This window comes from Tarenaya hassleriana, unplaced genomic scaffold, assembly GCF_000463585.1.
Source record: "Tarenaya hassleriana unplaced genomic scaffold, ASM46358v1 Cleome13, whole genome shotgun sequence".
Classification (NCBI taxonomy): domain Eukaryota; kingdom Viridiplantae; phylum Streptophyta; class Magnoliopsida; order Brassicales; family Cleomaceae; genus Tarenaya; species Tarenaya hassleriana.
This window is the reverse complement of record NW_010963495.1, coordinates 2,055,025-2,069,320: the sequence shown is the minus strand read 5'-3', so window position 1 is coordinate 2,069,320 and position 14,296 is coordinate 2,055,025. Positions and strand designations below refer to the sequence as shown.

At 37.6% G+C, this 14,296-nt stretch overlaps 5 protein-coding genes and 1 non-coding gene across 7 annotated transcripts in view; 2 read left to right on the top strand and 4 right to left on the bottom strand.

The window, feature by feature from the left end:
- LOC104807578 (extra-large guanine nucleotide-binding protein 1) overlaps positions 1–317 on the top strand; it is a 4,168-nt gene extending 3,851 nt beyond the window's left edge. The window contains exon 9 of one of the 2 annotated variants that reach the window (XM_019201842.1): positions 25–317. In XM_019201842.1, the coding sequence (XP_019057387.1) occupies positions 25–277 (253 nt within the window). In that variant the 3' untranslated portion in view covers positions 278–317. The remainder of the gene's footprint in view (positions 1–24) is intronic. The other variant, XM_010532931.2, reaches the window with a different exon arrangement.
- A 127-nt stretch (positions 318–444) lies between these two features.
- LOC104807577 lies at positions 445–4,151 on the bottom strand. The gene has a single exon (XM_010532930.2). It carries the CDS (start codon positions 3,494–3,496, stop codon positions 728–730), a length of 2,769 nt encoding a protein of 922 aa, XP_010531232.1. The 5' UTR covers positions 3,497–4,151; the 3' UTR covers positions 445–727.
- Positions 4,152–5,536: 1,385 nt separating this feature from the next.
- Positions 5,537–6,711, bottom strand: LOC104807576 (methylesterase 9-like). The gene is made up of 3 exons (XM_010532929.1): positions 6,303–6,711; positions 6,067–6,204; positions 5,537–5,966 (listed from the first exon to the last, which is right to left on the bottom strand). The coding sequence occupies exons 1-3, from the start codon at positions 6,663–6,665 to the stop codon at positions 5,685–5,687; spliced, it is 783 nt and encodes a 260-aa protein (XP_010531231.1). The 5' UTR covers positions 6,666–6,711; the 3' UTR covers positions 5,537–5,684.
- Positions 6,712–9,084: 2,373 nt separating this feature from the next.
- LOC104807575 (methylesterase 1-like) lies at positions 9,085–10,601 on the bottom strand. The gene is made up of 3 exons (XM_010532928.2): positions 10,182–10,601; positions 9,792–9,926; positions 9,085–9,628 (listed from the first exon to the last, which is right to left on the bottom strand). Exons 1-3 carry the CDS (start codon positions 10,563–10,565, stop codon positions 9,347–9,349), a joined length of 801 nt encoding a protein of 266 aa, XP_010531230.1. The 5' UTR covers positions 10,566–10,601; the 3' UTR covers positions 9,085–9,346.
- A 2,228-nt stretch (positions 10,602–12,829) lies between these two features.
- Positions 12,830–14,056, top strand: LOC104807574 (reticulon-like protein B13). The gene is made up of 4 exons (XM_010532927.2): positions 12,830–12,960; positions 13,105–13,294; positions 13,380–13,591; positions 13,709–14,056. Exons 1-4 carry the CDS (start codon positions 12,921–12,923, stop codon positions 13,888–13,890), a joined length of 624 nt encoding a protein of 207 aa, XP_010531229.1. The 5' UTR covers positions 12,830–12,920; the 3' UTR covers positions 13,891–14,056.
- A 55-nt stretch (positions 14,057–14,111) lies between these two features.
- On the bottom strand, positions 14,112–14,183 carry TRNAE-UUC. The gene has a single exon. It is a non-coding gene; the product is annotated as a tRNA-Glu (tRNA).
- Between the last annotated feature and the right edge of the window lie 113 nt (positions 14,184–14,296).

Here is a 14,296-nt window from a genome sequence, read left to right as displayed (position 1 = left end):
CGCCCGCCCCCGAGCCAACGGCGGCAGCAGCAGCAGCAGCCCGTCGCTGGGACAGGTGGCGTTCCATTACATAGCGGTGAAGTTCAAGAGGTTTTACGCGTCGGTGACTGGGAAAAAGCTGTATGTGACAATGAACAAGGGCTTGGATCCGAACAGTGTGGATATGTCTCTCAAGTTTGCAAAGGAGATTCTCAAGTGGGGTGAAGAGAGAACAAACAACATTTGTCTGAGCGATTACTCAATGTACAGCACCGAAGCTAGTTCCTTCTCTCATTGATTTGTCTTTTTAATGTAGAAATGAATATGTTGTTCTGTCACCCGGAGCTACTGTCTATGTATATACAATTTGCCACGTAAATTCGACCAAAGAATGTATCTGTTTGGACAGACAAAAAGGGATCACTTTCATTGCCAGAAACTGTAAGAGAGAAGTGAAACAGAATCTAGGAAGTGGAAACATTTGTCCAATAAATTCTGCTGTCAGATTACAAAGAGTTTCTCCCCTGATGATATTACAGACAAATGAGCAGAAGAACTTGCAAAGAAACACCAAACACATCCAATCAAAAAAACAATTCTCGTTTCACAGTTCCAATTTCCAAGAGCCTTTTTTGGTCAGAGATGGCCTTGGCCATGGGGGCTGCACTGTGTTCAGGTCTCTTGATGCATCCATGGCCGTGTAGTCTATGCTTTCAAAGGTTTCGACCATTCTTTTTTTTTCAAGAACTCATGTTTCCGACTCCTCTGCTTCTGCTTCTGCTTCTTCCTCGACTGTAGGGAGAGAGCCTTCTCTGGCGAAGGCAGGATTGAGAAACTTTGCGACAAAAGCCCACAACTTGTAGACATCCTCAAAGTTTGTCAAGAAGCTAAGAGAAGCCGTCACGACCTCAAACCTTATGAACCCACTTTTGCCACTGCGTCGCCTGGCCTCTGCCTGCAGTTGCAGAGCTCCACCATCTTCTGCCATGGCTGCTCCTCCTCGATGGATTCTTGGGACATCCACTACGCGTATATGGCTCAATATCCCAATCCCAAGAGAAATACCTTCCCTTTCCGCGAGTTTCAGGACCATCTCTGGACTTATGAATCCTCTGTGTCTGTCCCTCACGTTGAATGCAACCGCTGCTCCTCGTTCGTATTTTATCTTCGGGCCATAGATTTGCACAAGATTCATGTTTCTGCCGTCTCCTCCAGATTCAGGCACCTTTAGCTGTAACAATGAGATCACCAACCAGTTGATCAGAAACCTAAGTCTGGTCGTGGTTTTATTAAGACCAAGCATGTTGACATGATCAATATGACGGCAAACAATCTCGGGCTCCCTTCTATCCCACTCGTCTTCATCCGGGTTATCAGCTGCATCGCTTGTGTAGTCTTCGTCATTGAGACTTTCTAACGATGGTTCACCCCCTGGCTCTAAACTATGGCTGACACGTTCCATGTTGAAGGAAACTCTTCTCCCCCTGCTCGGGTGTTCATCTTCGAAACCCAAAAGCCTCCCACCCGAACATCTACTGCCTTCCCTCCCTCCCAGTAACCTGAATTCTCCTTCCGTTTCTCGTCTAATGGCGCTCTCTTTAATCTCTGGGCAGATTTCAGAGGTTGAGCCGTTTGCCATGCTATTACCCAGGGCCCCATATGATGATCTGAATTCAGATCCTGCTCTAAGCATAATGCTGCTGCTGCCATTGTTTTCTTCCTGTATCTCTTGAACATGGAGATTATGAGCGTTCCTCAGATTCCGTGAGGGAGTAGACTTTGAGAAGGGAGATTTGTCTGCCTCCTGAGTTACTGACATAACAGCGGCATCAAATGAGAGGACATCTTTACCATCATATAAGGGACTGCTGTAAACCTTTTGTACCGGTTTTGGTGAGAGTCTTTTCTGGTTCTTTTTGCTGGTGAGCCAAAATGGCGGCAGTGGAGAGGCGATTTTTTGCTGGCCAGCATTGTCAGAACCGAGTGGACTTTGACCCAAATCAATCCAAAATGAATTATCCGATGACTCGTCTTCACTGAAAACCGGGCTTTTCATCACTTCGCCGACTGAAATGCTTTCGGTTTCTTCGAATATGGTGCTTGTTCCATCTCTGTCAGAGATATTATCCTCTTGGAGCTCTGTTTCAAACACATCCCTCATTTGAGCTGATGTGTATGCACCAGAGAAAGCGGGCATCTGAGAACCAGGGCGAATTTCCGTGGCTTTATCTCCATCCGTACCAACATCATGATCCTCCAAACCAACCAATCCATCCAAGCCATCTATCGAGTCACTGAGATATAGAGGATATTGAGGAGTGACCTTCACTATTCCCGACCCTGTTTTCCCGGACTGACTCTGGAGGCTACCCATTACCGACTTCTTAATCAAGAGGCAACCAAATCCTGTAGGGTCATAGCCAAAAACCCTGTAGAATGAGGTTATGATAAACTCTGGTCGGAACAAGGACAACCCAAGAGAATCCATGTCTTTTGGACCTAATGAACCGGCATCAAGCAAGACATGCCAGTTGTTCTGCTGAGCAAGAGCCATCCACTGGTAAGAGTACTTTGCGCCAGTAACCCTAGACTGGGCAGGAAACACAAACAACCCCACTGCAGAATCCTTCTTCCTCCTCTTCTTATAAGACAGCCGTTTTTTCAAATCCGTGGAACAAAGCTTCAGGGTTGGCCATTTGAACCAAGCGTTATACGCCTTAGCACCCTTCTCCCGTGCAGTTTGGACCATCCAATTCACAGACTGACTCTCATGATCAAACATAGTCAACAGCCTCCTGTTTGTATGAAACGGGTAGGATTCTGCTAACAATTTGAAAGCAGAACCTCTGCTTACAGTGAAAACAAGGCCATACTCATTCTCGGGAATGTTCAAGTAATCCATAATCCTAGTCTTGATGTCATGTTCCACAGTTCCCGGCTCAGCACCGCCATAAAGGGCATGGTTACTCAAATTGGCAGTAATCTCTGAGAGACTAAACGTACAAGAATCCCAATAATGCAGAGTTTGAAGGTAGGAAAAGAGGCCGAAACCGCAATAATCAAGGCATACCTTTGAAGAAGCTGATAAATGGACATACTCATCAGACCTCAGCTGATCAATTCTCTCCGATGTCTCGTACTTTGGGTACATAGTGAGGAACTTGTCAAAAGCTTCCCTGAGCTCAGGTATGGCGTCATCCGACTCGAAAACGCGCACTGCAGCTAAGGCGGTGGCGCGAAGGAATTCGCGCTGGGCGTGGAGCCTCGCTAGGGATCTGGATCGGCCCAAGCTCCCATCTTGATTCTCCTCGTCCATGTCCTGCGATTTGAAGAGCGACCCATTTTCAGATGCTTCTTCGAGAGCTTCCCTCAGCTTATCTTCGTACAATTTCCGAAGAATGGAAGCCTTCTTCTTGACGTTAACCGTTGAATCGGACTCATCCCTCCTCCTGCTCTTACTCTTATCCAAGATCAGAGCAGCGCAATGGTGAATTTGCTTCCACAGAGAAAAATGCATTGATCTCTCAGCAAAACAAAAATGATTCAGAAACGCCGAAAAATGGAAGCTTTTCCTTCGGAGATTCAGAAGAGGGACAACAAGGGTTTTATCTTCCGAGCCATCAGGAAACCCTAGAAATCCCGACGAGAAGAGAAGATCCTGAAGCAGATCAGAAGAGCCCCAAAACAGAAGCTTTTTGAGAACCCAGAAAAGATTATCGCTTCAAATGGATTAACAAGGAGCAGATATGGAAATAAGCCAAAAGTGAACAGAAGAATTTCACTGAGGAAGAAGAAGAAGAAGAAGAAAAGTGAAACGCACAATTTCAACCAGCAAAAGTACGAGAAAGAAAGCCCAAGGGGAAGGAATCCAAGAAAGACGAAAGAGAGTCAAAAGGCTCAAACCCTAGGACCAACGCCAGGAGAGAGAGGACGGGCCAAAAAAAAAAGTAAACAGATCCCAAAATTTTACATAGAAATTCAGAAGCCCTTCCAAGCAGAAACCATATCTCAAAGATCACAAAAAGATTAAATTTTGGAGAATCTCTCGGGGAAAAAAAAACCCCTTCAGGCAACTCTCGTTGAAGATAGTAATAAGACCATAGCTAACACCTTTCACCACCAATGTCTCTCTCATTCAATATAATTACACATACATACTCTCTCTCTACATTTACTTTCTCTCTCCTCGTTGCCCTTTCTCTCTCTATATATCTCAAACAGTTAAAAAAAAAAAAAGGCATTGACTTTCTCTCTCTCTCTCTCTCTCAGCAACATGATGGTTATAATATATACATTGGTCGTACATCGGTTTGCTTCGTATAACAGCTTATTATAAAATTAGAATTATTTTATTTTTATCGCATAATTATAATTTTTTTGGTTGATTTATGAAGATTGTATACATCTAAGTGTAAGTTATATAATATTTATCAGATTTGTTGGGTGAAACAGACGAAAGATATGCCTAATAAATATTAGGTCGGGAATTGGATAGCCCCTTGCCCTCTGATTTACTCCACATTATTTAAAACTTAATATATTGCGTCACCTTTTAAAAGGATTTCATTATTAAAAAACTAAAATTTCCAACACATAAAGAATTAAAATATTATTTTCCTTTTTTTAGTGTCCATAACTTATATGCTCATGGAACACAATGAGTTTTTGAAGAAATAAAATGGTGTCTTCGAGCTCGAGAATTAGATGCTTCCTCTTTTTTCTATATTAATTTCTTTATTTAATCTATACATATATATATATTATATAAATCTAAATTTTGTCATTTAGAGAGACTGAGGTCTAACAAGGTATATTCGAATTTCTGCATTTTTTGTGACACCTTGAGGGATAAAATAATGTTATATTATATTTGTAATTAAAAGAAGGAATGAACCTTTAACCCAAAAAAGGATGTAAAATAAATTTAAATCCTATGGTCCGAGAGTTAAGATTAGTGAATCAGTGGTACCAATAAATTTTAAAAAAAAAAGTTGAAGCATCTAAAAAACTTAAACTTTATCATAGAAAAAAAAAAGACAAACAAAAAATTTGAAATTTGAAATGTTGTTGGATATTTATGGAGTAAAAAAAACAATTTTATAGAATTGAATATTGGAATTGGGTATAAAGCTTCAAGGAGAGGTCTTTGAACGACATCGCGCTTTAACTTTATCTATTTCCTCCTCGATTTATATAAAATATTTCCTTAATCATCTTTTTTTTTTATTATTAATGTTTTTAAGTTTAGATGCTTATCCTTTACACTCACTTGTAACATCTTATCTCTTATGAGATAGTTTGGTTCGTTAGGGTGCAGATTTCAAATTTAAGTTGATTAATTTTGGATTCAAATTTGTTTTCATTTTGGGAAAGCTATATATATATATTTTATTTTAATCTTTGATTTCAATTTCATTCGATGTTATGATAAATTTCATTTCATTTCAGCCTTGATGAGTGGATTTAGACACTGCCAGCATTAAGGGTCTCACCTTCTCAACTAACGAACACTTGACTCTTGGAACATTCTCCATTCTCTGTGTCTTAAAAGAAGAGGAACCAACGACAAGTGAATATTCTCACGATTTATTCAAATGGGTCAAACCAGATTCAACTCTAAACAACACAATCGTCTGAGAACCGATCTGGTTTGCTGCAGAGAACATGTTCGAGTTTGTGACAGTGATTACGAGAGAGAGAGAGGCTTATGCATATTTGTCTGCAATCTTCGAGAGAAGTTCACAAACTTGGCGAGGAGTGGAAAACATGGGCATATGGTCTGCATCTCTGATCTCCATGACTTCATCTACAGGGAAGTTTTCGATCATCCAACGCTGACCCTCCTCCGGTATCGCCTTATCCTCTCCGCATATGATGTAAACTCGAGCCACCGAGCCGTACCCTTCCTTGGTCAAGCTCCTCTTCCCCGTCAGATTGCTCGAAACATACGGTGCTGTCCTCACCAACGTTTTCGCCAGTTCAAGATCCTATACCCACACACACACAAAAAAAAAAAGACAGAGATGAACACAGAAAGAAAAGAGAGATTCACCCAGCTCGATTGGGGGGAAAGACACTGATTCTTACTTCAACCGGGGAGAGTTGATACATGTTCTTGGCCAAGTATACGGGCCCGAGAAGAAGAGAAGTTAGAGGATGATCGGATGTTCCATACGTCATGAACTTATTGTCCAACCACTCTTCTTGAGTAACAGGGTTCAGTATCTGCAAAATTTCCATCAGAGATCAAAACCCTCGAGGCAGATCGAGAGACAATCATCAAATCCTCTGGAATGGTGATTTAAAAAAAAACAGGGAATTACCTTCTCCACGACGTAAGAAGGTGGGTGTGTAATGTCGGGCATGAAAGAAGTCAAGAAGACAGAAACGGAGATCTTGAGAGGGAAGATGTCGGAGGCGAGAGCGACACTCGGTCCTGCCATGCTGTGAGCAACAAGAACGACCCTTTCGTCCGGACCAAGCGACTCCAGTAGCTGCAGCAACGGTCGGGCAAAATCCTGCAATGTCCGAATCTCTTCGACTCTGTTCATGTTGACGCCAGATGCAGTTAGATCCACGGCGGCTACACGGTGGCCGGCCGCCTCCAGCGAAGGCTTCACCTTGTACCAACACCAGGCGCCGTGGCAACCGCCATGGACAAGCACTATCTGTATCTTCTTCTTCATCTTCTTGGGTGTCTGGATTTTTTTTTTTTGAAACTGAGTTTGGGTTTGAGGGTAATAATGTTTTGTAGATTGGCAGTTTCTGCATCTATCATTATCAACGTGGATTTCGTAAAGCCGATTCTTTTTTCTTGTCACGTGGATTTTGCATATCCACATATCTAACTTCATATCCCACGTCATCCACACTGTCTCCATGGCCTTTGCCTTTGGTATTACATTTTTTTTACCAATAAACGCTCTCTTTGCAAATGATGAACCGTATACGTAGTCATATGTTTGACAAGCTCGAATATAGAAAAAAAGATCGAGTATAAACCATACGCATAATAATGTATATTTGGTAGTAACTTGTGCTTCAAGAAACCTAGGATGAAGAATACACTGCCGCCGTACGGTTCGAATTTGGTTCCATACTTTTTTTTTTGTATATATATATGTATATATATAGGGGCGGACAAAATATCCGAAAAATTCGAACTGATCCGTTATTCGATTCGTATCTGAACCGAAAATTCGGATATCCGGAGTTTAAGGATCGCATACGGATATTTATTTGAAGATATTTGTCGGATATAGATATTAAAATTGAATTATCGGACATATCGGTTCATATTCGTACTTTATAATCATATTATTAAATATAAGAATAATTTGGTATAGAGATTTAAAATACCTAATATTTACACGTTTTTTAGAGTGATTAAAAAAAAGTTTTAAGTATATTGAGGTTTATAATGTTTAATCTTTTTAATATTAAGATTTATTTATGTTTAATGTTTTAAATTTTTAATTTTAAATATATTTATATGTGATAGATTATGATTGTATTTGTATTTGATTTGATTTGAAATGTTTAAATTATGAATTTTAAACTGTGAATATCATTTATCTTAATATAGATTATATATTTTTATTTGCGTTTGAGTTTGTTATAATTTAAATTTAAAATTTTATAACGTTTTAGGTCGGATACGGATATCAGCAAATATCTGTAATTTTTACGAATATCCAAAGTTGCGGATATCTAAAAATTACAGATCGGATACGGATAACAAAATCGAATATTTGTACGGATTGGATACGGATACAGATATCTCAAAAATCTCGGATATTCGATCCGTACCCACCCCTATGTATATATGCATGTGAATATATATATATATATATATATATGTAGATGTATATATATGTATATAATTATATATGTATATGTATTTTTTATAATTTTTTAAATTCTTTAAAATTTGAAATTTTAAATTTTTTAAATTCTTTAAATTTTAAAAAATTTAAACTTTAAATTCTCTAATTTTTTAAAATTTTATTTATTTTTATTTTTTTTAATATTTTATTTTTTATTTTTATTTTCTTATTTTTTGACGTGGCATGATGATGTGGTGGAATTTGAAGTTTTGGCGGAAAAATATGACGTGGCATGACAGTTAATAATAAAATTGGCGGAACTTAACGACGTATGGAATTTGAAGTTTTGGCGGAAAAATATGACGTGGCATGACAGTTAATAATAAAATTGGCGGAACTTAACGACGTACGGATATGAGAGAAATTGTAATACAGTTTAATATTTTGTGTGGGATTTTAAAAATATTTAAAATTCGGTGTAAGTTTTTATCAAATAAAAAATTGGTGTAGTAATTTGAAATATTTATGAAAATTCATAGGGAGTATGAAATTTTCCCTATATAAAATTAACAAACTGTATTATATCGACCGTATATGTAGCTATCACTTTGCCCCCTCCACGCTTCTTTCCTTGACTTTTTCCATAAGATGAAAGCGACTATAAATGCGGAAATTGGGTGAGATTATCACGTTTTAAAGTTATAATTTTTGTGAATTATAAAACAATATTTTAAAACGAATCTTGAGTAGATCTCGGGTGAACCATTTTTATAATCTATGGTACTGATGTGACATTATCTACTACCATCCGTAAGAAATAAAATATTGTGTAGCAATGAAAATGCTTTGGCGTGACTTTTTATTTATTTTATTTGTCTATCCATTAATTTAATTAGTGCGGCGTGATCTTAATCAATAGAAATCAGGACCGATTTAATTGGTGGAGTGCGTATATATATATATATATATATATATGTGTGTGTGTGTGTGATTTAATTAGCTGTGGGGTATCATTTTGAATAAAAATTCTGAAAATAGATTTTGTTTAACAATAGCAGTGCAAAAAAAAATGTATATTAAATCATCACTTCGAATCTTTTCATGTTAACCCAAAAACAAGTGAATTTTGATTTTTACGACCTTTTATAATTCCTTAATTTCGGTTTTCCTAATAAAACAATTATGAATAGGGTGGACCGTCGCACGTTGTCAAAAAGAAAGACTTTCTGAATGATATATAAACTCACGTCGGTCAAACTCCCACCTAACAGTACGACCATCATTTAATCATTTTAGCCCCTTCTTCTAATTAATAACGATAATTAAACATGCCTACTAATTTAATTCTATACATTGCAATACGACAACATGCATGTCACAATTCTACACGGCACTTAGTCGTTCATTATCCGTCACAAACACTATAGAATAACTTGAATAACACGATATATAGACAACCTTCGTCGACGTAGTTGTCATTCACATGTTACAACCACCATTATTCGAATAATATATATATATATGTGTGTGCGTATATATATTCAGGCGAATTTGTTGGCGATGTCGAGAAGATGATGGGTGAGTTGAAGAGGGTTACACATCATAGGCATGTGATCCGTATCTTCCATGTCGACAACATGGTCCGCAGGGAAATTCTGAATCATCCAACGCTGGTGTTCTTCGGGAATAGCCTTATCCTCTTTGCATACGACGAACACTCTACGGACAGATCCGTACCCTTTGTCCGAGAATCTCTTCCTCTCCGATAGATCGTTCGTGAACAATGATCCAGGCCTCACAAGGGTCAGTCCAAGCTCAAGATCCTAGAAAAAAATAATATATATATATATATATGTATATATATATGTATATATATATTTCAAAAGCCTTTAATCACTCACGTTTAAAACGAACGATATTTACGGATATAAAGATGGGCCGACTCTAATGAAATGACAAGACTTGATTGATTAATTAATTAATTACCTCACGAGGAGAAAGCTGGTAAAGCTTGTGCTTCATGAAATCCTTGCTGAACAGCATACTGAGGCCGGTTTTATGAGGGCCGTACGGTTCGAACTTGGTTCCCATCCATGCATCTGGTGGCATGTTGTTCACGAACTGTATATATAACGTATGTATAACCATTAATTTTGTTAAATCAGCTTGTAATTAAGACTAACAGATTTGATTTTTCAACTCCTTAATTATCCATTAAATCTCCAAGATTTTGACAATATCTTATATCTTATATATAGATTGTTGGGCATATCACCGCGCGTATCGGATACAGACAAATGCTTCTTGACTTTGCGTTGTAAATCGTCTCTTGGATTTCGTTACAAAAGAAAATTAAAACGAAGAAAAACGTGGTACCTTATCGATAACGAACGATGGAGGGTTTCTGGTGTCGGGCATGAAAGCTGTCAAGAAGACAGAGACAGAGATCTTGTCCGGAAACCTATCCATCGCCATTGCCAAACTCAGACCTCCAAAACTATGACCGACAAGCACCACTTTTTCATCATGACCATCACATGGTGATGACGAACCAAGAACCGTCATCAACGGTTTGGAATACTCTTCGCACGTGTCAATGTCTTTAATCGATCTCATGTCGATCCCGGCGGCGGCTAGGTCGAGCACCGTGACTCGGTGGCCTGCCTCCTCGAGCCGCGGCTTCACCTTGTACCAGCACCACGAGCCATGGCCCGCGCCATGCACTAGTATGAAATGGTGCTTCTCCTTTGCGTTTGCCATTTTTTCTTCTTCTTTTGGTGTATGCTGTTTATTTTGGTTACTCCACCCACAATTTATAGAGAAAATATCCCAATCACATCTCGTCACTTTGAGAAGTCAGTCGTCTCTGCAATATAGCGCATTATGAAAGGTGGCTTTCACGAGGGCTGTACAACTGAAATTTTTGGCTTTTATTTCTATATATAATAATAATAGATACTCCCTCTTTTAGTTTTATTTGACCGTTTGAAAAATTTTGAGTAAGTGACAAACATGTCATTTTCATTTGGAAATCTATATCCTTTTTTTTCCTTCTTTTACAAACTATACATTTATATAATTTTTTGATAAAAATATTCTTATTTTATTATCTATTTTTAATATTGTCATTTAACATTCTAAAAAATGTGTAGTATAAAAAACAGATTTTTTTGAAAACTTTGTTATCTATGACAACTGTTTTTCATCGAGGACAACTTTTTTCATCCGAAAGAACTTGTTTTCATTCGGGAGAACTATTTTTTATCCGAAAAAATTATTTTTCATCCGAACAAAAAACAGTTCTCTCAGACAGAAAACAGACTCTCCCGGACGGAAAACAACTCTCCCGTACAAAAAACGGTTCTCCCGGACAAAAATAGTTCTCCCGAACGAAAAACAGCTCTTCTGAACAAAAAAACTGACTCTTCCGGACGAAAAAAACTCTCCTGGACAAAAAACAGTTCTTCCAGACAAAAAATAGATTCTTCCGGACAAAATATAGATCTTCCGGATAAAAAACAGACTCTTTCAGATGAAAAACAGTTATCTCGAATGAAAAAACAAGTCTTCCGAATAACACAGTTTTAAAAAAAAAACTGTTTTTTATGCTGCACATTTCTCGGGACATTAAATGACAATATTGAAATTATATAATAAAGTAAAGGTATTTTATCAAAAAAAATTATAAAAAGGTATAGTTTGTAAAGAGAGAGAAAAAATATAGATTTCTAATGATGTGACATATTTGTCACAATTTACCGATTGCTCCTTAGCATTTTAGCTTTCAACATACATATTAAAAAAATAAAATTTTGTCTAAAATACCCCTTTTTAATTATGATTCATATAATATTGTAATTATTTATTATTAGCGTTTTAGCTTTCAAAACGTCATTTATTTTAAAACAAAAAAAATAACTCTAAAACGTCACCTAAAACGAAACGGAGGAAGTACGAAACAACAACAACAAATCAATGCGAAGAAAACTTCAAAAATAGTATGATTATAGCTTCTAATTTCTTAAACCTTGTGAAGTTGTGTAAAGTCTAGTCAACATTGGTTGGCTTAGGATGGTTTGAAGACGAGGAAATACAAAATAAAATATCTAACTGGTCATTATTTTTCTGACCTAGCAGTAGCCATTAACGATCTAGATAATGCGCTAATTAAATCTAACTACAATTTAATGCCTTGAAATTTAATTAATGGTCCCTTACCTCCGGCCTGCCAATAGCCTTTTGTATATGGATTATATAAATCCAGAGATTATCTTCCTCCTCACCAATCAAGAATCGAACACTCAACCTCGACCTCGAGGTGAAGTTATCTTCTACCCCAATCTTGACTATTCACCCACGATCTGTTGGGTGTTATTTTAATAAAGTTCTAACACGAATTTCTTTTTTTTTTAAACTCTGTGAGTTTGTTGTACCAAAATTTGATAAACTATGTGAGATTATTTAAAGATTTAAGTATTTTAAGATATCACTTGTCGTGACGTAATTGTTTTACGTCAAATTTATTTGACATCAGATAGTCTTTTTGTGGTTACGGGATTTTTTTCCAAGAAAAAAAAATTAAAACTCTATTTATGTTAAAGCATTTAAGCATCCAATTGTGTTTGGAAACACATATGTATATAGGTGGACAAAATTGAAAAAATATCCTGCATATAATATCGGATCCAAAAGTAAAATATCCATGTATTTGATCGAATTGGAATAATTTTATCAGTGTAAAATCAGATTTTCCAATTCAAAATCGAATATTAAACACGCTCCAAGATCTATATATATATATATATATATATATATGTGTGTGTGTGTGTGTGTGTGTGTTGGGGTTTCCATCGGCTGCATGGCGATGTTTGGTCACCAAGATTAGTGAGCAACACATTTTGTGCTTTTAATGCCACGAACACTGCATGTCTGACACGTCACCACAACCTCACCCACGACGTGTTCATTCCACGAACGATGCCACGGTCCAATTATATGCATTCCATTTTTTTTTCTTCTAACAATGCAATCTGAAAAATCATATATTTCCTGAACAAAAAAGAAAATATAGTCAATTATCTTCGGTCTTGAAGATTCAATCCGGTCGTGAGAGCCATGTCCGACGACGTTACAGAAGCTCCACCACCCAAGTCTGGTAACTATGATCGATGATCCCTTATCTTAATTATATACAGACGGCCCTACAAATTTATACATATATATATATATAACATTTACATAAATTTCACACGAAATTTATACTATTTTCCTGAGTTATTTTGCCGTGTTATATCCGAAGCTAACACGGTGGAGGACATAATATTATGGAGGAGGAAGAAACTGGCATTCTCCATCCTCATCGTCGAGACTGCGACATGGGTTTTGCTAAACGTCTATGGTTTCAACTCCATGACCATAGTTTCATGGGCCGCCATTGCCGCCGTTGCTCTGCTCTTCCTTTGGGGCAATCTCCTTCGACTTCTCCACAAGTAATTTCCCATATTCTGATGCGAAAACCCTTTCACAAATATATATTTGAATCTGGCCGTTTTTCGATCGTGTTCCCATGATCAGGGGAGAACCGGAACTGTCGAGATTGCGAGTGTCGGAGGATTTTGCGGCGGAGACGGCGTCAACCTGTCGGGAACTCGGGGAAGAAGCCATAAGATGGATGTTTAGCGTCAGCTCCGAGAGAGAATGGTTCGTTTTCGCACGAACTGTTCTCGGTTTATGGATATTGTCACGTGTCGGGAACCTTCTCGATTTCCAGACTTTCCTCTTCATAGGTACTTTCCATACGCGTGATAAACAAGAAAGCGAAAAACAGTGTTCGAGTCTATATACATTTTAAACAATTCTTGAAGCCATTATTGGTTCACATGATGAATATATCCTTCGGACAGGATCTGTGATGGGGCTGACAGTGCCGGTGTTCTGGGAGAAGCAGAAAGGGAGAATAAAGAAAATCTCGGACAGGTTGAAAGAGAAGACACGGGAAGCATACAGCGTAGCTCGTGAGAAGATAGTCACGAGGAAGGGCAAGAAGGCTTCAGCGGAGGAAAAAAAGGAGAAAAAGACGGAATAGTTTTTCAATATAGCCCATGTGTTTCTACACAAATTTAACGTCATGTGATGGTGTACATTAATTCCAATAATTACCTTTTTTTAGGGGTTAAATCAGATTTTCATGTAATAAATAATCGTATATTGGCGTTGGCGGTGTGAATATAATTACAACATGAAACCTCTTATTTGTTTTGAGCATAAAATTTAAATCTGAAAAGTATTTTAAAATAAAAATAATATTTCCGTTGCCGGGAATCGAACCCGGGTCTCCTGGGTGAAAGCCAGATATCCTAACCGCTGGACGACAACGGATCTGATGATTATAAATTTATTTAAATAAATAAAGGAAACCGAATCATTCAGATTCAGACCATCCATTTTTTTTTATATATATATATATAAAAACTAACGTGATAGAGAGTAGA